General features: G+C 38.0%; 1 protein-coding gene across 1 annotated transcript; it reads right to left on the bottom strand.

Moving 5' to 3' along the window:
• Positions 1-16,675: 16,675 nt before the first annotated feature.
• RAP2B (RAP2B, member of RAS oncogene family) lies at positions 16,676-22,396 on the bottom strand. The gene has a single exon (XM_034997396.1). It carries the CDS (start codon positions 21,910-21,912, stop codon positions 21,361-21,363), a length of 552 nt encoding a protein of 183 aa, XP_034853287.1. The 5' UTR covers positions 21,913-22,396; the 3' UTR covers positions 16,676-21,360.
• Between the last annotated feature and the right edge of the window lie 460 nt (positions 22,397-22,856).

Here is a 22,856-nt window from a genome sequence, read left to right as displayed (position 1 = left end):
AGGTCAAGTCACTGAGGATAAGCCACTTAACCTTATATCTTATTGCACATAACAGCACAGAGTAAGAAACCAATCTTCATAAATTGAATTTATTTCATATTCCTAATGCTTATGAATAAATCATCTTCTGTAATTAAATAATGCGGGCTTCTTTTCTGAAACCCCTACTACCAGTTGTTAGGATTGGTTTGTGTTTTCCCAATTTGACATCTGTCTGCTGGGCATTCCCTATGGAGCCCAAGTGAGGTGCTGTACCCTTCGGCACTTGCTGAATCTGAGTATTTGAGAAACAATAGGAGAAGGAGAAGCTAATAAAGACTCCAGAAGTAAAACCGTTCAAGATAATGCTCTACATTCCCTAAATTAGCCTGGAATTACATTTCCTTTCTCACAAAAGAGAGCAACAGGTCATGTCACTACACTATTATAACCCCTTCCCACACATTCCATTTTTCCAGAAATCTAATTCAGATGCTGTACTTGTGAGGTCATGGACACATGTCCTCACAAGCACACAATAAAAAGTCCCCATTTCTTTGTCTTTTGCTCCAGATCATTTCTTCTATTTCTGTAATACAATTCTCCCCAAATTTTCAAATTCTAAAATGTATTTGAAAGGAAGGAATTCAGAACTAAGGATATTTCTTGTTATCTTTAGCAGCACCCTTAAAGCACATCTAAAAATCATCCTCATCCTTCTGAAATTTTGTTGATTTTCGCTTACAGTACATAAAAATTTGAGGCTTTTCTTTTATTCAAGGTCAATTCTTTATTCATCTGAGCCAAATAGGGATGGTTCGAGCCTATTTTTTGGTAATTAAGTTAAAAGGAAAGGTAAGCATTTATTTTCACCGTATAAGATTTATCCCACTTCCCATTGTTTTCTGCACAATAGGACATTTTGGATGAAAAAACAGCTTTCACTCTGGCCATAGTTCTCTGCCCTTTTTTGCAGAAATTCTGCAGAGTGATGATGCTCCCACAGCAGACACACTCCCAAGCCCAGGTTCTGGAATGCTCCTTCTAACTGCATTCCTTATTTGTTCCTCTCAAGAGAGTCCATCAGAATGCAAGTGAATGAGAATAAAAATGGGGAGCCTTGAATATTCCTTGCTTTGTAAGGAAAACAAAGTAGCCATTCCTCAAAATTTTATAATGCAATTATTAATGGTAAAGAATTACTTAGGATACATTGATGTATTATAACATTTCAGTGGAGAATCATATTTTGGATTTTGTAAAATAAGATTTTCCTGTGAATATTCAATTCCAAACACTAGACCCTACTATTTGTGTTAAATACACCTGCATTTTAGACTTGTATTTGAAAGCTCTTAAAAACAATGTTTCCATGCAGACTAAGAAAATACATTCAGTTGTGCTTCCCAGTATTTAGGATTGCAACATTCATCTCATTGTCTTGTTTCAGGTTATGCCTACCATTTGCCCAGCAATCTTTCAAAATTATCTGACTTTGACAGCAATTATTTAAAAATCTGAAATGCTTGAGTGGATTGAGTTCTTAAAATTAATATTTTATAAGCTACTTCCTGTTACTCTTTTAAACCTAAAGCACAAACCAATGCTATGTGCGAATTAAAATACGCACAGTACAGTTTGATTCAACAGAAGAATAAATGAAAAGCTTCCTTTAATAGAATTAAGAATCCCAATCACATTTACAAACAGCTCCCCAAAAATCACATTTACAAACATCTCCCCAAGGTATATAATAAAAAATTGGACTTTGGTCTTTTGACTCTGGCCAAGGAAGCACTTCTGTTAACGATGGTTAGGTACCTAAAATTTCATTTTTAGAAAAAGTGTGTGCTTGAAGCATTTACAGTTGGACACTTCTGTTGCGCTGAAATAATTATTGCAAGTTGACAGTGACTGCATTGATCATATAGGTCAAAAAGTTCTAAAAAGTAAAAAGCCCTGCTAATAGATGCAGAAGAAATCCCTAAGCAACTATAAAACAGAGAGCCAGCATTTGGGTAGCTTGCCTAAGCGAACATAGGACAAACATTATTTTCCTTCAGTGAGGATGGTGACACACCAGTTGTCTAACAAACTAATGGGGGAATAAAAAATAAAAGCATATCAGATTAATGTGTTTGATAGTGATTGAACAAATGTAATTGGCTGAACAATGTTTACTAGATTGCATTCCCCTTTTTCTCCTTCACAGCCAGAGGAGGATAGGTGGTCATTTTATTTCTGCAAAGCAGACATAACTTCTGGGGAAATATTCTAGCTACACTTTTAGCCACAATTACTTGAATAAGAGTTGTAGGAGTATGTGGAAAAGTTTCTTGGAAAAAAAAAAATTAGATGCCTTCCTGGACAAGTGATTTTTTTGCTTCAACAGCTATATTAGAGTAAAAGTTAATGTACTTATAAATTTATTTAAAACTAATTTACTAATTTACAAATTTACAAATAAATTAATTGATTCACCATTTTTCAACTATTATCCAAACACGTTGCCAGGGTTTTACAAAAGGCTTTGTTCACTGGGGTATTGTGTGACAAGTTAGAGTTAGATTTTAAATGGAGATGACCAGAATGGAGGACTCAACAGGAAAATATAAGCAGCTTCATCAGATACAATCTGTATCATTTCCCCTTGCCACTCTGTTCTCACACTTGGTTTTATAAATGAACAAGACAAAGCACTTACCCTTAGACAGTGTTGAAGAGGAAGCGGTAGAAACAATTATGAAAAGGTTAGTTGTAACATAATAGTTTCATTGGAGAAATTAGACTTCAAATGAATATATTTACTTATAAATTAAGGTTGGAATTATTTTTACAATGAACATTCATTACTCTTATAACAAAAAACTAGACAATAAAATCATGAAGAAATGTTAGTAACTATAATCAGGGTAGAGACTCAGAGACAGTACTCATGTTCCCTCAAATGAACTACCAACATTGGATTAGAATTTTGGGGGGAGGGGATTAGAATGTTTAAAACAATTATTATAATGATCATGTAATGGAAAAAAAAAGAAATATCCTTAATTAACAGAATAAAACAATAGAATGGGAAAATGAAAAGTACAATAATCACAACATACCAACAATCTGATATTAGAATGTAATCTAACCTCCTTTTTTTTTCTGCAATAGTAACAACATGAATCACATTTGTATTCTTTGTAGGTAAATATTTAAAATTAGTTGGCATTTCAGGGACAGCAGTATCGGAGGCACATGAGATTGAGAACATAATCTTTGAAGACAGAGAACAGATACTTAGAAAAAACCAGCTCAGTATCTTTTTATCCAGAGAGACTCATAAGTTACTTAACTTCTCTGGGTTTGAAAAAGAAGAATGTTATCCACAAGTAGGATTATTCTGAGGCTTCTAGGAGATTATACATGTAAAGTACATGGCACATAGTGGGTGTTAAATAAACCATTGCAGCTGATCATTGCAGTTGATAAATAAACATGTCTGTAAATCAGCCAGAAATCCAACAGAAGATGACCTAGATGTTAGGAAAGGCAGCAAAGGGGCTGCCCAAAATTTAAATGACATGCAAAATAACTTTTCATTCATAAAAAGCTGAGAATTATGTATATCAGGAGAAATGAACATAGATTTACATAACTCATTTAAAAATATATATACTATATTAAGAGATTTAATTCAATCATAAACATTCAAGTAATTAAACTCTAAATAATGAAACAATCAAAAGCTTTTAAAATGTATCTTCAAATTGAATGCAAAACCTATGTTATACACTAATGAGATTTTTTTTTTTTTAGTATTCTGCCAAAAAGTAAACATCTTTCCAAGGGAATATAATGAGCAGTGAATTACTTACGTATTACCATGCAAGATTAAACTATTATGGAAAATAGTTATTTTAAAATAAAACTTCCTTAAGTACAAAGCAATTCAAACTTAAACTCTAAATTTAAAGCTTATGTAAATTATTAATGAAAACCACCATAACCCTACTGGCTTAAATTGTGTTACGTTACTAATGATCAAAATTCTATCTGCAATTCTGAAAAGAACTGTAAAATTTCTGGGGCGCCTGGGTGGCTCAGTTGGTTAAGCATATGACTCTTGATTTCAGCTTGGGTCCTGATCTCAGGGTCTTGAGATGGAGCCCACACTGGGCTCAACGCAGAGTCTGCTTGTCTCTCTCCCTCTACTCCTCCCTCCACTTGTTTATTCTATCTCTAAATAAATAAATAAATAAATAAATAAATAAAATCTTTTAAAAAATAAAAGAAATAAACTGTAAAATTTCATTGATGCTTATTATATTAATGTAAATCACCACAGTATATGAACAATATAATCTAAATGAGTTAATCTCATCTGTAAGGTTTTTGGCCAACAATTTTATATAAATTGGATGCAGATTATGCCATTCCTTCACTGGTGTACCAAATTTCCTGAGCTCCTAATATTTCTTCAAATGTATATTTTATTAAGAGAAAAAAAGAATCTTGTAACAGTTCCACTAGCATTGAATCTTGGTGTATTTAGCTAATATCCAGACACTTAAAACATAACATTCTAAAATTAAATTTAGTCTGAAAATCACTTGCTAATATTCATAAAATGGAACCTGATTTTGAGTGACACTAAATTTCTAAGTACTGACATTCATTTCTAAATGAGAACTGAAGAATTCAGGATAGTCAAAATGAATCATTAGGAATTAGACACATTTTCAAACTTCTTAATTTAAAAGAGATGCCAGGTTTTCAATTTGGTATCTTGTTTCCATTAATGAAAAAAATTACATCTCCTTCTAAGTCCAAATTCTTTACTGTGAAAAACAATTCTCTTTTAAGCTTTTTCTCATAATCTTTTTTACTATAATGAAATCCTTGAACTCCAGAGACATTATTTTATCTTGAGAAGTTATCTGTATGTGAATCAAAAAAGATAGGAAAGAGAACAAGATACCTAGCTATAAAACTCACTTGTACATTGCACCGTACACACTCCAGATGACCACTGAGGTTCATGGCAGGAACATCAGCATCATCACAGAACTTGTCAGAATCACAGACTCTCAGACCTACTCAATTAAAACCTGCTTGTTCGGGCGCCTGGGTGGCTCAGTCGTTAAGCGTCTGCCTTCGGCTCAGGTCATGATCTCGGGGTCCTGGGATCGAGTCCCACATCGGGCTCCTTGCTCGGCAGGAAGCCTGCTTCTCCCTCTCCCACTCCCCCTGCTTGTGTTCCTGCTCTCGCTATCTCTCGCTCTGTCAAATAAATAAATAAAAAAACCCCTGCTTGTTCGTAAGATCTGATGGTGGTAAGAGTGATGTTCGTGCATATTAAAGTTTGAGCCGCAATGGTAAAACGATTTGGTCCACAGATATTAGAAACATCTGATTCTTACTTAGGCTTATCAACAATGAAATCAGGTTGATCCAGTGATGAAGTTACTCTATATACTTAAATGTTAGGAAATCGGGGCTGAATGGCACTTCAAAACTGTAATTTCCTCTAAACCTCCACCCTTAGGAGAATTAAATAGAAGAAAACAAAACAAAACAAAACTATTAGAGACATGTTACATCCTTAGTTTAAACTACCTCTTGTCTCTCAAATCTACCATCACTTTGCTTTGCTTTGCTTTGTTTTGCTTTGCTTTCTTTGTTTTGTTTTGGAGCCCAAGAAACCAATTTCAGGAAACTGAGTCAATTGCACTAGAAAACAGCTAGCTTTCTACTGAGTAGGCTTATTGAAGGCATGAATACTCTATTTTAAGAAAGAGATCACACAATTATTTGGCTTTATTTACAGAGGGAGAAACAACTTTGTGCTATTTCTAACAACACAATATAGGTACACTGAAGAAACTTTTTCATGTAATTCTAAGAATGCTATATTTAGGGAAAAATAAACCAGTTGTTCTCCTCAGCATGAAAGCAATAAATGGTCATCCAAATTACTCAGGAGAAGTAATACTGAGTTTTTGTCTTCTTTTAAAGAGTGGATGATTACTTGAAGTTCTAGAGAATCAGAAATAGTTCATACTGAGCTCCACAGGAAGTAGGAAATAAGGCTCATCATGTACTACCCAAGAGAATCTGAACAGCTGTTCCTTAATTTGGGAGACTGGATGATGACTGTGACAAGTGAAAGTGCCTAAGATTTAACTGCGTTGGAGTCTGAACATTTTTTTATACCCTATTTGACAAAACGGGAGATAGGAGACATTAACTACAGGGAAGAAGAGACGTGGAGACAGAGGTATTTCTTCTGTCCTTTATGTGGTAACATCGATTCAGTGGTAGGAAATTAGTCTGTGTGCAAGTATATGCCTATGTGAAACAAGTGTCTAAAACACACTCTCATTCGTTGATAGGCCATTAGTCACAATGGGATTATGCAGATCATCTCTCTAATATCCACAAAGGATTCATCTACTGAGTCTAAAATACCATCAGGCTGGTATTCCTCTTCCTCATTTCTAGTCCTTCCTCAGTGTTAACCTTCAGGTAACCAAAATAGTTTTCCTACAAGACTTCATTTAAAATGCAGGCAATTAAAAATAGATTTTGAAATTTTCAGAGAAAGTTATATTATGATTCAAAATATATTATCTTCATTCATGCTCAATTTTTCCACGTTATCGCTTAAAATGCAATTACATGATTTGTGCTGAGGGGTCTGAGCTTTTCATGTAATCATTCAAGAATGCAAAGTAGATTAATTAAATTTGGGGGAAATCTATCCTTATCACCATTCAAAAGAAGATTAATATATTTTCTCTAATTTACAGAATTAGAGAACTTAATCATGGATTTATGGATAAAGCACTCACATTTCTGAAATAGAAGTGAATTATCAGCAGTCCAAGAACTCACAGCCTGTGATTTCCATTAATTGTCTCCCAGTACCTATTTTAATTCTTTACTCTAGGCTGACGTGGTAAGTTTTGTTAGCGCCACAACTGGTCATCTATCCAAGAGGTGGTAACAGAGAAGAGTGCTTTTGTAATAGAAGATCTTTTGCTCTGAGAACGTATTATCAGGAAGATAATATTAGTAAGTTTTAGAATTGCCTTTTCTAAAATGATACTGTGACTGAAATGTTGCTTTTATATACAGATCAGATCTTTATAACACAAAATAGAATGGTGGGTGGCTCAAAATTGGGATTGTAAGTGTAAAGAATATGCCTGATTTGGGATAAGAATTAAAATACAATATAAACAAGAGCTGGATGAAATATCACCAAGTTATCAATTCTTCACATCTGTAGTTTTTGTTAGAATCACTGCAAGCTCCTGCAGGCATCCTCTTTTCAAAGTGTCCCTGGGCAGTCTGCCCCGGAGGTTATATTGAATTATTGAGAGTTGACAACCTGGTTTGATCTCCATTTTAGCCATTAGCTAACTTGGTTGGTCAAATCGTATTTCTGGGCATTCATATTACCATCTTTAACTTGAAGTGATCGATTATATCGGTGATCCTCAAATTGAGAACCTGGACAAACCACATCAGAATCACCTGGGAATTTGTGAGCAATGCTACCTCCCAGGCCTTCTATCCTGACTACATTAGAAAGTCTGGGTGTGGGCTTCAGCAATATGTGTGTTAACAAGCCAGCCAAATGATTCTGATGTACTCAAATTTGGAGACCGTTGGATTATGTGATTTCAAAAGTTTTTCTAGCTGTGAAATAATTACCCAATAGAATGACTTATTTATGAGCTTGAGTCAAAGACTTAAGGGGTTAGGTCAAAGATTTTATCTTTCTTAGCCCCAGAACCTAGAATGCCTCAATGAACGAATGAATGATTGGGATATCATCTCCATAGGAAAGTAGCCTCCTCTCCCCTGAAATCCCAATTACACATTACCTATGATGATTTTATGGCAAAAGTCATCCTTTTATTATTGCTGACCTGTTATTACTTTCACTTGTGTGTATGTCCTATAGTCTTTGATAAACACAGCATAGTGTATACTTTTTATTATTCTTTTTCTAAATGGCTTATTACTCTTCACAAAGAAACTTTTTTGGGGGGGCTGGGTGGGATCAAACTGTTTTATTGAGAGGCTTTAGGGGAGGGTCAAAGGGCTGGGAGAACAATGAGATTTGAAGTCCTCCACCTGGCTGGGATCTCCTCAGCTTTCACAGACACCAAAAAACATAGAAACTTCTTAAAAATCTTAAGGGTAATAAATGAGATTATTTTTAACATGTTGTAATATGAAAATTCAATTTGTTTCTACTAGTTTACATATTTCTAGGTTCTCTCTCAAGTGAATTACTTTATAGGTTTCTTGAAAAGTTTTGAAACTCTTGCTTAGACAGCAATTCTATTCAGTACCAGTTAGTCAAAAATACTCTAAATCCAAAGAGACTGGAGTTTCATTCAGCAAATAGGCTTAGGAAGACAAAGGGATGAGAAGTTGAGTCATAGATTAGAAACAATCCAGGCAAACAAGACTGGGGTGAACACTACTAAGTTCCTTTTTGTTGTTCTTTACTTTTTTTTTTTTTTAAGATTTATTTATTTTAGAGAGAGAGAAAAAGCGTGTGGGGGGAGGGGCAAAGGGAGAGGGAGGGAGGGAATCTCAAGCAGACTCCCTGCTGAGCGTGGAGCCCGATGCGAGGCCTGATCTTAGGACCCTGAGATCATGACCTCAGCTGAAACCAAGAGTCTGGCGCTTAACCGACTGCATCACCCAGGTGCCCCAATACTACCAAGTTTAATAAGAATCTACCATTCAGATAAATAGAATTCCAGGTGTTCAAATTAAAAAGATAAAGTAATTTAAGAAACAAAGGTCTAGCATAAGAAAACTCCAGTATGTGATAATAGAAATTCGGAGTGTTAGCTACTTGTTATTTGTATTATAAAATACTTTATCCATTTTCAAATGATTCAGAGGTGGGACCATTAACAAGTAAGTTTCTTAATTTCATCTTAAATATGATTAAATTTAGGGCACCTGGGTGGCTTGGTCCAGCATCTGACTCTTGGTTCCAGCTCAGGTCATGGTCCCAGGGTGGTGAGATTGAGCCCCTTGCAGGGCTCTGCACTCAGCGCAGAGTCTGCTCGTCCTTCTCCCTCCCACTCTGCTCCTCCCTCCACTCACTTTCCCTCTCCCTCTCAAATAAATAAATAAAATCTCAAAAAACATATGATTAATTTTTTTTTAAAGATTTTCTTTATTTATTCATGAGAGACAGAGAGAGGGAGGCTGAGCAGGGAGCCCGATGCTCGACTTGATCACAGGACCCTGGGATCATGACCTGAGCTGAAGGCAGACACTTAACCGACTGAGCCATCCAGGCACCCCATATGATTAAATATTTATATTAGTTTTCTCACAATCATATCCATTGCCTAAACCAAGGCATACCTGCATTTGGAAAACCAATGCAAAGCAGGGTGCAGGTTTATAACAAAATATACTAATTTCCCATAAGTTCTGTCTGGAACTCTTTTGATTTTGTTCCTGACAACTTTACAGAAAATTGAGTCCCATGAACACTATAATAGCATTGCTATTCCAGGGGCACCTGGGTGGCTCAGTCATCAAACGTCTGCCTTCGGCTCAGGTCATGATCCCAGGGTCCTGGGATCGAGCCCTGAGTTGGGCTCCCTGCTCAGTGGGAAGCCTGCTTCTCCCACTCCCCCTGCCTGTGTTCCCTCTCTCTCTGTATCTCTGTGTCTCAAATAAATAAAATCTTTAAAAAAAAAAAATAGCATTGCTTTTCCAAACTATAAATTTTCAGGATTAATGTATAAAAGAACAGGCCACAAGTTTCATTCTATGTTTGCCTACATTTGATGCAGAACTTTGAAATATTCTAACTTTTCTGGTAATTGTAAACTATTTTTAGGGTACTAGTCAAACTTACTTCCTTTTCCCTTGTGACTAATCATTCATTCATTCATTCATTCATTCATTCATTCATTCATTCCTTCAGCTGAGTGTTGATTCATGCCAGCCTCTCTTCTAGGCAGTGGGGATAAAAGGATGAGTCTTGCCCTTATAGACCTAACTTCTAGTGGAGGAAATCGGTAATAAAATTCACTCTATAAACATATTACACATATCAAAGGCACAGATGGATTCTTATTCTTGGTACAGTGCTCATTTGATGCTCAATATTTAACTGACTATATGAATGCATTCTTCGCGGTTTACAGATAGTTTAAATAAAATAAGGATAATGAGTTAAATATATATTTGACCTCATCATCTTGTATAATACAGTATTCTAACTAAATTTTCTGATAATTATTTTTTGAGACTCTAAATTATTTTTGAGACTCTAATATCAGTTAAGAAACTTCATTAATGCATATAATACATCATAAATTTAAATGTGCATTTTAATATAATTATTTTTCCCGATTCAAAATGTAAAATATTATGGTCGAAATCCTAAGTAAATCCTTCTTCTATTACTTAGCAATCCTTCTGTTCTCAGTCTGCAGATTCTACAAACACAGCATCAATCCCCACCTTCCTCCACTTCTATTCCCAGAAACCACACACTTAATCTAAAGAAAGATGAAAGGTAATTAGAGTTATATTGTATATATTAGCCATGGCGTGAAGCAGGGAGTTATATAAGAGAGTAAATTATGATTGCTATAGGAAACGTAATTTGGTATTTGGGGCAAAAGCTTTAATTCTATTCAGGTCAACTATATTTTAAAGAATAATACCAAGAGAAAAATACTCTGAAAGATCAATTTTTTAAATAACAAACTTACAGAGATTTTATTTTTGCTCTAAAATGCATATAAAGAATAGCCAAGAAAATACTTGTTTCACAAATTGAATAAGGGAATGAAATTTCAGTGGCACTGATACTGACAACAATCATAAAATTCCTCACTTTCTCTACTATATTCCTTATTTGTGTCCTATTGCTTAGAGAAACCGGATTCTATACAAGGTTTGTATTCTGATAGTAGAAATGTAAAAATCAGGTTCCTGTAATCTCTTTAAGTTCTGATATGCAATACTTTAAAATACATTTGGAATTAATTGCAGACAACAAAATCTGTTCATATTCTCTGGCAAATGAAAGACTGTGTTTTTAATAGTCAAAATGGGCCAGACTTGGGAAGTCAGGGGGGAAAAAAGAGAATTTGGATGGTCAGAAAATTTTTGTAATGTGAAACTTGGCAATTCTCACTGTGTGGCACTATGTTATCATTTTCATCACAGAGTTTTTTTAAATTGCATGTTAAAATGACTAAACAGAAATAACTTTCTAGGAGGCCAAAATTTTGTTTATTTATTTCTAGTGTTATTACTCTATACAGTTTCCAGAATTGTTAACAGCAAAATGGCACTATAGTCCCCCTGTGCATGCACTTTTGATGCTTCCCTATAGGCTAGTACACATCAATTATATTACTTGTAATTAAGAGGGCAAATATTTTGCCAAAATCACCATCACCATGATAAATCCAAACAACTGCTATATGACTTTTGGGAATTCACATGCATGTTTTTTTTTTTTTTTTTTTTTCTGTTCATAAATGCTACTCCTCTGAGGAGAAGTTTAAAAAGAAAAATTGTTAGTAATTTGCTACAAAATGTAAACTAGAGAGCCTTCATAATAGTACTTTAAGAAAATAATTACTACTTTTTTTTTCAAATAGTAGTCAAATGGTGATTAATCAAAGGGTGAATTTCACTTCCATCAAAAACACTGCATTGAAAAATCATTCTAAGCTATAAAAGGTAAACACAAATGATGACATTGCAAAAACATCCTACACAATTAATTTATATGTTTAAATTTATGAATACATATATTTTCTTGGCTACTGGCTACAGTGATTCATAACTGAATATTTCTCTCATTATAAACTTTTTAATTAGAAAGAAAACATAATGCTCCCCAAAGCCAATAAAAGCTAGAGATACGGAAAAAAAAAATGTTGCAGAACAGCACAGATTATAAAAGAGGAAAACTAGTATAAGAAAAACTAGAAATTTAGATTAACCAAATCTGTTTTCTCTATCTTAACTGTGATCACATTGCAAATTAAATCTGATGTTTCCATTTTCAGTTTAATACAAAGATATTACAGAGAATGAAATATTTCTACTAATGTCATTCATTCTAATATAAGATTATTCTTAAATTTGAGAAGCAAGTTCGAGAAGCACCCAAATCACTCATCCACTTTCACCAAACAATACTTTTTATTGTACAGAATTGTTTCATTTGCTGCCTACCTTTCTTACAGAGCCTCTTCTGGCTGATTAGAGCCTTTTGATGGGCTTGGAGTTTGTTCTCGCTCAGTTACAAAACTGTTACATCTCCTACTTACTAGGAACGTCAGATTTCCAAATGTGCCCAGTATGAAATGTAGGATCACAATTGTCTTACCCCTAGGGTGTCTTAATTGTCTGGTTGCTTAAAGTTTTTCGGGGTATATTGCACAGGTTTTAAAATATCTATTTCGTTTAAAACTTAAGAACAAAAGCAACCATGTCTGGTTCAGAATAAATCAAATATCCGTGGTCACTGAGTTAATTCCACATTAATGAACTTGCTGACAGGATACTTAATGCTGTGTTTCAGGGGTTGGCAGCCGCAACATATGTGCTGGCTGGAGACTCCAGATTCCAGAGGCACTTCATTACAAAGCAATCACCGCTGCCTCTGTTGGCCCCTTCTTGACAGCCTGGCTAAGGGGTTTGGACACAGGTAGGTGTGTGCAGTTAACCAGCAGGAGTCCACCCTGGACAAACTCAGTCATTTGTTCGGAAGGTAGCTAAGAAAAAGGAAGGAAGGAAATGGAGGGAGGGGTGGAGGGAGGAATTGTAAAAGGCAAAATAAAGAGGGACAGGATGCATAAAACACATCCTTTCTCCCCTCAAAGTGAGGAGTCCAGATGTTGACTAGGGGCCTGGATAAACAGGGAAGAGATTGTGAAGTGAAGGAAGTGGAGTAAGGCTAAAAACCTCCTAGATGTCTTCCAATGAATTTAAGGGATCCCAAACAAAACTAAAAAACACTGTTGCCCTTGACCTCCCTTTCAGGATTCCTCCTATACATCTAGGTCTCTCTAATTAGTCATCAGCCTGCCCTAAGTTGCTCCCCGACTATCCAAGTTCATTGCCCCAACCAAAGCACACCTTCCTTTTAAATTATATTCCTTCTTCCAGGTAGCTAAAATCCCCAATAAATCTCAATCCCTGAATACTGTGTTTTTCTCTTTTGTGTGCATTTAATGAGCGGATCAAAGTGATATATCCCAAGCACAAGAGAGAACATTGATATTTTAATAGAAAAGCATTAACTGTGATGCTCTGGAATAAGGAAAGGTTTTTGCTTTGTTTTGTTTTGTTTTTTTGAATCTTGGATTTCACAATAGTTTCTTGGAGTAAGGAAAGTCTTAAAAGTGTGCTGTAGGTTCAACATTTCTCTCCTCTGATTTATGCCTGTCTCCTCCATCTCTGCATGGTCAAGTCCATAGCAATGGTTCTCAACCAGGGGCTTTTATGCCCCTGGCCCCAAGGAATGATTTGGCAAGGTCTGCAGATCTTTTTGATTGTTGGCTGGGTTGAAGGGCTTCAATGGGCACCGAGGGTGCAGAGGCCAGGGATGCTGCTAAACATTCTAAGATGCGCATGACAGCAACCCTCCATAAAACAGAGTTATCGAGCCCAAAATGTTAATAGTCCTGAGGTTGAGAAGCCCTGAGTTAAGAGTCAAATTTATTACAGTAGCATTATCACGCCATCCCATAGACTTCTTCACCCTTGGCTGCTAGCAGAATTAAGCCTCAGTAAATCCTGAGTCACAGTGAATCACAGATTTGAACACGAGGAAATGCTCTGTCCTGGAGGAATACAGGAGTCGGGGTGTGGGCTGAGGAACAGTTCTACCTCAGCCCACCCTGCCCTTCATCTCCCTCAGCTCCATCACACTCGCCTGCCTGAGCAACAAGGGTACCAGACCGCCTGCTGAATGATGCCCAAATGACAAAGGAAAATACTTTATTGCCCTTCCCACTATTTATGCTTCCTCAAGAACAAAATAAGTGCTGGTTTTTACAAAGATGCAGAAAAGACAGTTTTGTTCTTTGGATTAAGTTTTTGTTTGCTGTTGTCTCTGCCTTTCAAGGTAAAAGATTCTCTTTAAAAAAGAATGCATTTGGGGTCTATCTCAGTTTTTGACCTCTGCTCAAGATTAGTGAGGAGGAAGAGATGGTCTGGAAATATTTTTAGGCAGTCCTAAATACATTAAAATGAATATTCCTATGATTGAATTCATTTTTTAAAAACTTCCTTCATTAGTTTTTAAAATGAAGCACAGAGACTATGCCCAAAGGTCGTATCTGTTTAGTGGGCAGCTTTCTCTAACTAGTTGGATCTGTTTCAGGCTGGACTTCAAACATAGCCTGGAGAAGACTTCTCTCTTTACACTATTACACAGAAAACACATTTATATAGCCATTAGGTAATCAGTTCTTAGATTTTTTTTATCAATTAATACAGATTACATTTGTAACAGAGAAAACCATTTGCATAAGCCATATGTGGATGAATGAAATTATATACAAAAAGAAAAATAACAGGTACTATGACAAAAAAAGCTAAGTAACCAAACTCAGAGTAAAGAACTCCAAACTCAAGCCTTTTTCTACTAGATGATAAAGATGTTGAAATCAAACTTAGAAATATACTTTTGCAATTCTCTTACCCACTTACAATGTAGAATGCAAAACTATCTAAAATATATTTTAAAATATTTTTTGTTGACATATATGTTCATAAAGAATTATGCTAGTACAGATCTCTATAGAGGCTCTTTTCTTGAATGAGATATAATTCAATATAATGTTAGTCTTTAAAGAGAATGTTTAAAAATATTATATTAATATGTATATTAAATAACATTAAAATATTCTGAATTCATGACTAAAACCAAATTTTGAAAACTTTTTTATAAATGGTCAGATAGGTGTAAAATATTAAGACCTTTGCTTTCATTATAAAACTATAAGTAGTAAATTTGCATCTCATAAATGGTTCTATAATCAGATTAAAAAAATAAGCAGTGAAGTATCTTCAGATGAACTATTCTGCTATCTCTGTAGTTCTCTACCTTACCACATTTAAAAAGTATGTTGTTAATTCAGGAGATAGTCTACATAAAACAGTCACTAGAAATCATCTTGCAAACTGCAGGATGTTAATAATTACAACTCCCTTCAATTTCTATGGTTTTACAATAATTGTTATTATTGTTACCTTGTACAGCTTTTCAAACAACACTTCCTTCTCAGAGCTGATTGCCTTCTTCCAATGAGTACCAAAGGCATGAAAACCAGAGCCTTTGTATAAAATTACTATAAGCTTAGCAAACTTAAAGCATCAGCCTAATTCTTTGGCACACTCAGTTTTAGAAGAATATCTCCTACAAAAGAGATCTCTTACCCTGAATCTTCTCTGCGCGAAGAACCCCAAAAGACTGTATGCCAACAATTGCTTCTTTTTTTTAAAGAGTATAATCTAAATTGTATTTTCTTTTTTTGTTTCCTCATTTAAATTTTTTTTAAAACAGTGAATACAAATCTCATGTCTTTTCCTCCATTTTCCCCTCTTCCCTTTGACATGAAAATATGGAAGCAACCTGATCTCCTATTTCTAAATGTTCAATTTTAGCTAACCTCAAAAAGGAAGTGGGAAACGATGCACAAAATTACAGATTCTCACGTGCAAAAGAACAACTATTAATTACACAAACCTCATGGGATCCATTTTTATTTGCAATATCCACATACCTTTCAAAGTTCCAATTCTCAACAAATTTACCTACTCTATTTGCCTGCCAGACAGACCCACAGTATTGTATTATAATTGATGGCACATGCAGCTGCACTTTTCCATATACTCCTTTTGTTTAATATATGCTATTTTCACAGCTTAGAGTGATAAAAGGACAATATTGTTGCTCCTTTGCCTGGCTTCCTCCTATTTAAGCATTAGTCCTTATACCACAGCTAATAGTATGTGCTCAACAAATGCTTATTGAATACTGAATAAATCAATTTCAGCTACGTTTATGGACTTCCACTGCAAACATATTCTTAACAGTCAAGAAATAATCTCGGGCTATTTTTCGGCACCTGTATCCTAAAGGCATCAATAATCTTTCTCTTTTCTATTGAAAAAACAGTGTGTTTGTTACATTGCACAATTACCACAAATAAGCCAACCAAACATATTCAAACCTCTGATAAACTTAACCACACATAATTTTGTCAGATAATTCATTTAAAAAATGTTGTTCAGTCAGTTGGACAAAAAAAGCACATAATTTCTCTTCTAAGAAAACCTTTCCTCAAAGATTTCTGCTTAAAACCAAAGGAAGACTACAAAGAGCTGCACCCTCTAATTTACAAAACAGATTAATACTCATTCTTCCAAAAGATTAGAATGCGTAAGAAAACAAGATGTGTGGCAGGTTTATGGTATGCACTGTCCCATGACCAGATTCCTGGGAAGTCCAGCTAAGAAACTGAGTGTGTGTATTCATACACACACACATGACACATGCATGTGCTTACCATGACCTGAAGACTTAAAATTCTCTAGTTTGTTTTGTTTTGTGTTTTTTTAGAATCCTTGCTGGGATACGTGGAAAGTTAAAATCCTTGCTTTTTAATCTTGCAACAAAGAAAAGACAAATACTAAGACATTCTTTTCAAAATTTTTGAGGGGAAGAAATGTTGATTCTTATTATTTAGGCCATGATCCTATTCTTCTCATTTTAGTCAACTTCTGAAGTTAACACTGGAAACCATAGCCAAACTGTTCACATAATAATGTGAAAACGGTTAAACACTCTACCGGCAATGTGTCTATACTGGTCCACGCTCCACAGTTTAACCGTCTGATTGTAAATGGTCTGTGCCTTCTTCAGCTATAAATTTCAATCAAGATTACTTTATGACTTTGTGATAGGTAGCACTCTAAAATGTGTGACACAGGCCTGTGTCCCTAAATATCTAGGTGGCTCTTGACATAGTACTTATTTGGAGTTTGGACTATTCTACTGGTTTGCAAAGTGTGGTCCCTACTACAGCAGTACCAATGTCACCTGGAAACTTGTCAGAAATAAAAATTATGAGCTCATACTGAGACATACTAAATAAGAAACTAGAAGGCCCAGCAATACCTGTTTTAACTTCCAGGTGATTTTGATATGTAGACAAGTTTAAAAACCTCTCGCTACATAATCCTAAAGCCTTCTCAAACCATCAAAATCCATTGTTATTAAATCAAATAGATCTTCTGGAACTAGAACCACATTCAATCAAATGCACTCAATTATTCCTAGTAATCTGAGTAAAATCTCATAATAAAAAATACCACGTTCTATTAGTAGTATTTAGAAATTTGCTGCATTTTCACAAGGACATTTATATTAGCAAGCTTTTCCCGATTAAGTGGACAGTGTGACAAATATTAGAGATCACTTTAACTAACACTGGTGATCTCTGAATTAAATCTTTGCTTCCTTTATAAGTAGGTGCCTTATTCCAGCTGTTGTGAAAACTAAATATATACTTTTTGTGACATTTTGCATCTATTTCTCAAGGTCAGCTGCTACGAGCAGTGTTCTCTCACTTTCCCACCCTACCTGTGAGAAATACTGGACTTTGACTCAAAAGGTGCAATTACATGCTGGAGAAAACATTTATGAAACTCCCAGAACAGACCAAAGAAATGAGGCATTTTAGGATCCCCTCCTGCAGAAAAGGTTAACTAGTCAGGAAGCACAAAGCCTCATACTTTTAAAGTAACCCCAAACAGATAGGATCCTAACATGTGATTCGGTGAAGTCTATTTCTATAGTTAACAACCCAGAAATTGTTTTACTTAAGCCATAAATCCCAAACATGACATTGTTAGACTTCCGATGATGATACCTTCCATTTTTCTGAGGTTCTTACCAAAGGAGGACAAAAATAATCCTTTGAAATGACACAAAGCTTGGATGACAGGGACCAAAAGGAAAAGCTGTTAAAAAAAACAGCAGGGGTCAAATTTAAAAGTTAACTTTTGCTCTCCAAGATAAAGTTTCCTCTCCCACCCAGTTTCTGTTGGGGCAGGTGATTGCCTTACAGCAAACTCCCACGCTTCCTTTAACACTCTCACGTCAACCCAACTTTTTCATGGAGACAAACGCTCCTATCTTTTCACACCATACTACTAAAAGGGGCTCTTACTAGCCAAATAAGCTGACATATTCTTTAAAACAATGCCCTCAATGTCCCTCAATTTTGTCAAGAAAATAATGGAGAAACCTACAAAACCCAGAACTACTACATTTCTGCTCCAGGCACACACACAGAATTGCTTTCATTGAGAATCCAGAAAGCATTTATTTTACAGTCCTCAGTAGAAGCATATTAAAATCTTCTGCCCTGGCATCTCAGACCTATAAAGTATTTAGTCATGCAAGTGACTAAATCCTGTGTGAAGATGATTAATGCATCTAGCAACCTAGTTCATTTCCAATTTGCCGTTTTCAAACATTTTCAAACTCCTTTCAGGAGTATATACGTCTTAAGTTAGTTAGATATTTGGCAGCGCTTTATGTCAAAGGTTTCTAAAGAAACAAACAAACAAACAAGAACCAAAGCTGTAAGAAACAGTCACCAAATGTCTTTTTTAAAAAATCCTTCACATAGCACTTGGTATAGGTCTTCGGAATTTTCAACACTTTACATCTACTGAAGAACTAAAATTTACTCAAATGCAAGACTTAACATTTGCAAAGACATGAATTTGTTTCTCTTAATTTCTGTATTTATCATATACATACTGCCTTTCAACTGAGTGATTCTAAACTTATGTGAGATCAAGAATGAAAAAAATGGCCATTGGACCTCACAGGCCTATTCTCTATTCCTCCTCCATGCTGGAAGAGTGACAGGTCACCTGGGCAAAGGACAGAACATTTTAAGGCAAGATGTTAATAGCTTTAAAAATGCCTGTGGCCTGTAACTTCTTTTGGCTTCCCCAACAGACGACTTCACCTACACTTCACACAGCTAAGGTGTATCATGTGCTCTTGATGTATAGTCATATACTTTATTTTATTCTACAGAGGTTATATTAGTAAAGTGGCCCTTAACTGAAATAAAATAGAGTAAAAAGCTCACACTGCCTCCTACGGTTAGAAGGAAAATTTCATGAGGTCAAAATGGTCCACAAATTGCCGTTTAATGGGAGTAAAGAATTTATCTTAGTTTTTTCTTTCTCTTTTTAATATAATGACCTATTTTTAAATCAAAACCTCAAGTACTAAGATACTGTGTGCCACCCATACAAATGTACTGCAGAAAACACTACTAGGTGTAACTTCAGGGTTGGAAATGACCTTCCTCAAACATGTTTTTGACTTGTTATGTGATGTAATTAAACAAAACAAAACACTGGAAAAAAAAAAAAAAGAGGAAAGAAAGATAAAGAAAAGAAAGAAAAGTTAAAAGCACTGCCCTGCCTGGTCAGGTGATGAGTGACTTTACCAAATCGAAGGCAGTATTAGCAGTTGGTTTCTCCCCTTCTCTACCCACAGTGAAGTAAACCCCTCCCTGTTAGCAGAACAGATTCAATATCCTGCCTATCTTGTAGTCAAATGATAATGGCCATACCCCCAGGGCTGCCTAGACCTTTATGATTTTCTCCCATATTTAAGGAGTTGGAAGTAATGTCACCCAACTTGTCACTGAGGTATTTCTGTTGGGGGCATCATGCACCTGCCCCTATCCACTTCAGCCATGATCCTATATTAAATCACTGAATATGAAACACAGAAACACAAACAATAGTTTTGGGTTTGTTTCTTTAAAAATGACATTTGTATTAAAAGTCTTAAAATGAAGAGACAATGATTAAACGCGTATCTGGAATTAAAAATTACAATTAGTTAGAATTCTCTTGGTACATCACAACAGTAAAATTTTGCTCTTTGCTTCTGGAGGAACACCCTAGAACAGATAACCAAAAAATTTTTTAAAAATAATATAAAAGGGGAGCTAAATACCTGAACATTTGAACACAATGAAGCAAAATAAGAAAGAAAGAAGGGAAAAAAAAAAACAAAAAACAAAAAACATTGCAAGACATGGAAATTACACTTTAAAGGCTGGAAATAATAAAGAAATTCACCAAACAACAGGCCCTATTGTCCTGGCTCCTTCAGGAAGATTACAGAAAGGAAACTAGGAAGTGGTTTGGGGAAGAGCAGATTCTGGGATATGGTGGGAAGTTCACAGGTTGGCACCGGCTGGAACAGCTGAGTTTTGAAGGCACTCTGCAGACACAGGGGTGCTGGGGGCCCTGAATCACATTTTTGAAGTCTTTGTACTGTATTTTAAAGAGCTAGTCATCAAAACGTGTCACTGCCAACCAAAAAGAACAAAAAGCTAAACTAAAAAAAAAAACAACAAAAAACACACACACGCACACAACAGTACACACAAAAATGTGCAGATCTGTAACATTTTTTTTCACAGCTGATAAAAAAAAAAATACTACCGTTCTCCCCCAGACTCCCCTTTGATACAGTAGGTAAACAAAATAGATTTTTTTTTTTTTCCCACAAATATCAGCAGACACTTTCTGGCACCCCACACTGTATTGGCATCAGTGTTTACAGTCCCAGTTCAGATGTGCATACTTCAGATTGGATACACTGTAATAAGAATCCAACTTTGCATAGACATCCTTAGAATCACAATCAGTCACACGGTTGCCCTTCCAAGCTGGCAGAAAAGGAACCCGATCTTAATTTCCAGCTACTCCTGGAAAACAAGGAAAAAACAAAAGTTTCTTCCCTTCCTCCTGCTCCTTCATTTGGTTCTCCCGGACTTCCTTCCATGTATTTAAAACTTGGAACTAGAAAAGGGTTGTTGGGGGAAAAAAAAAAAAAAAAAAAAAATCCCCCCTCCCTTTCCACCTTCTCCCCGTACTCTTCCTCCCCACCCCACTTTTTTTTTTTTTTTTCCAGGCTGAAACTTTCGCTTGCTGGTGTCAAGCTGCCAATACAGCGCCCTAACGGCTATTTAAACGGGGAAATACGCGTCAACCAAAATCAATGAGAAACGTACATGCTTCCAAGAGCCACATTTCCACCGGGTCTCGGATGGTGAGGACGGGGGAACCCCTTCGGACACGGGGCGGAAGCAGGGGGCGCCGGCCGCAGAGGCCAGCCGGGCTCCCGGGACACCCCGGCCAATGCAAAGTCGTCTCCAATCTCAAAGCAAAAAGAAAAATCACATTGCGAGAGTCGGGTGCGTTTGGCTTTTGTGCGCAGAGCGCGGCCGGCGCGCGGCAGCCGCGGGCGCCTCAGAGGATCACGCAGGCCGAGCAGCAGCCCTCGTCCCCGTTGGGCTGCGCCGCGTAGTTCATCTGCCGCACGATCTCTGCGAACAGCTCGTCCACCGAGGCTTTGTTTTTGGCCGACGTCTCCATGAAGGGGCAGCTCCACTCCTCGGCCAGGGCCTTGCCCTCGCCGTACGAGACCTCTCGCTCGCCCTCCAGGTCCACCTTGTTACCCACCAGGATCATGGGTACACGCTCGTACCGCTTCACGCGGATGATCTGGTCCCGCATGGGCTTGATGTCCTGGAAGCTCTGCTGGTTGACGAGGCTATAGACGAGGATGAAGCCCTGGCCGTTCTTGATGTACAGGTCCCGCATGGACGCGAACTGCTCGGTGCCCGCCGTGTCCAGGATCTCCAGCACCGACGGCGACGAGTCCACCTCAATCTCCTTGCGGTAGAAGTCCTCGATGGTGGGGTCGTACTTCTCGATGAAGGAGCCCGTCACAAACTGCACGGTGAGCGCGGACTTGCCCACGCCGCCCGAGCCCAGCACCACCACTTTGTACTCTCTCATGGCTCCGTCGGCGCTCTCGCCGCGCCTGCCGCGGCCCCGTCGGGGCTGCGCGCCGGAGGAAGCCTAGGCTTGGCGGCTGGACGAAGTCTCCTTTTCCTCAGCCTTGCAGGGAAAACCTAGGAGAGAGTGGCTAGGGAACGCAGGGCTCAGAAATCACCAAACGGGGGCCGGGGGCCGGGGGCCGGGCTGGCGAAGGCGGCGGCGCGTCCCTGGGGCGCGGGTCCGGGGCCCCGCAGCAACCCGCGGCGGCAGCGGTAGCCTTGGCGGCGGACCTGGAGGACAATGCCGGCAGCCTGTGCGAGGCGACGGCTGCAGCTTTTCGTTGCGGCCGCCCGGGAGGGCGAAAAGGTGGTGGCGGTGGGCTGCGGAGGTGGCTGCTAATTGCGCGCCGGGCCGGAACGCGCGTGGCATGAGTCCCCGTAGAGCGTGCGCCCACCGCCGCGGCCCATCGCGCTCTCTCTCCCGCAGCCTCCGCGGGGCGAGGGCTTCCTACTCGCCGCGCGCAGCCCGGCCCTCCCCGCCCAGGCGAGCATGCCCAGTGAGCCGACGGCCGCGCCCGGCTGATCCGCCGCTCCTGGTTTTCCGGGGGGCCGGGCGGGGGCGGGGCTGAGGGTGGGGCTAACGATTTGAGTTTGGTGGAGCGGCTTGCGAGAGGCTCTGGTCCAGGAGCCGGATGAGAAACGTGTGGGAGTGTGTAGGTGTTTGAGGGGTGCTGGGAAAGCTCAGGTGAGAGGATGGAGGTGTGGGAGAACGGGTGCGTGCATAAGGGCGGTGGCTCTGCGAGAAGCGCGTGGGCGCGGTGGGCCGCTCCCGTGAAGGGTTGGGCTGTGCTCTTGCGGACTCCGGGTATCAAAAGCTCGTGGACTCCACTCTCCGAGCCCGCAGCGAGTGTGCGCCGTCTCAGGGCCGGAGACGCAAAGGGCATCTGAGTGCGAGAGCAGCGG

This window comes from Mirounga leonina, unplaced genomic scaffold (genome assembly GCF_011800145.1).
Source record: "Mirounga leonina isolate KUSES-001 unplaced genomic scaffold, KU_Mleo_1.0 Mir_115, whole genome shotgun sequence".
Taxonomy (NCBI): Eukaryota; Metazoa; Chordata; class Mammalia; order Carnivora; family Phocidae; genus Mirounga; species Mirounga leonina.
This window is presented reverse-complemented; position numbering and strand designations above follow the sequence as displayed.

Excerpts from the sequence above, each read along its gene's own strand:
- RAP2B (XM_034997396.1), bottom strand. The coding sequence starts at position 21,912 with ATGAGAGAGTACAAAGTGGTGGTGCTGGGCTCGGGCGGCGTGGGCAAG.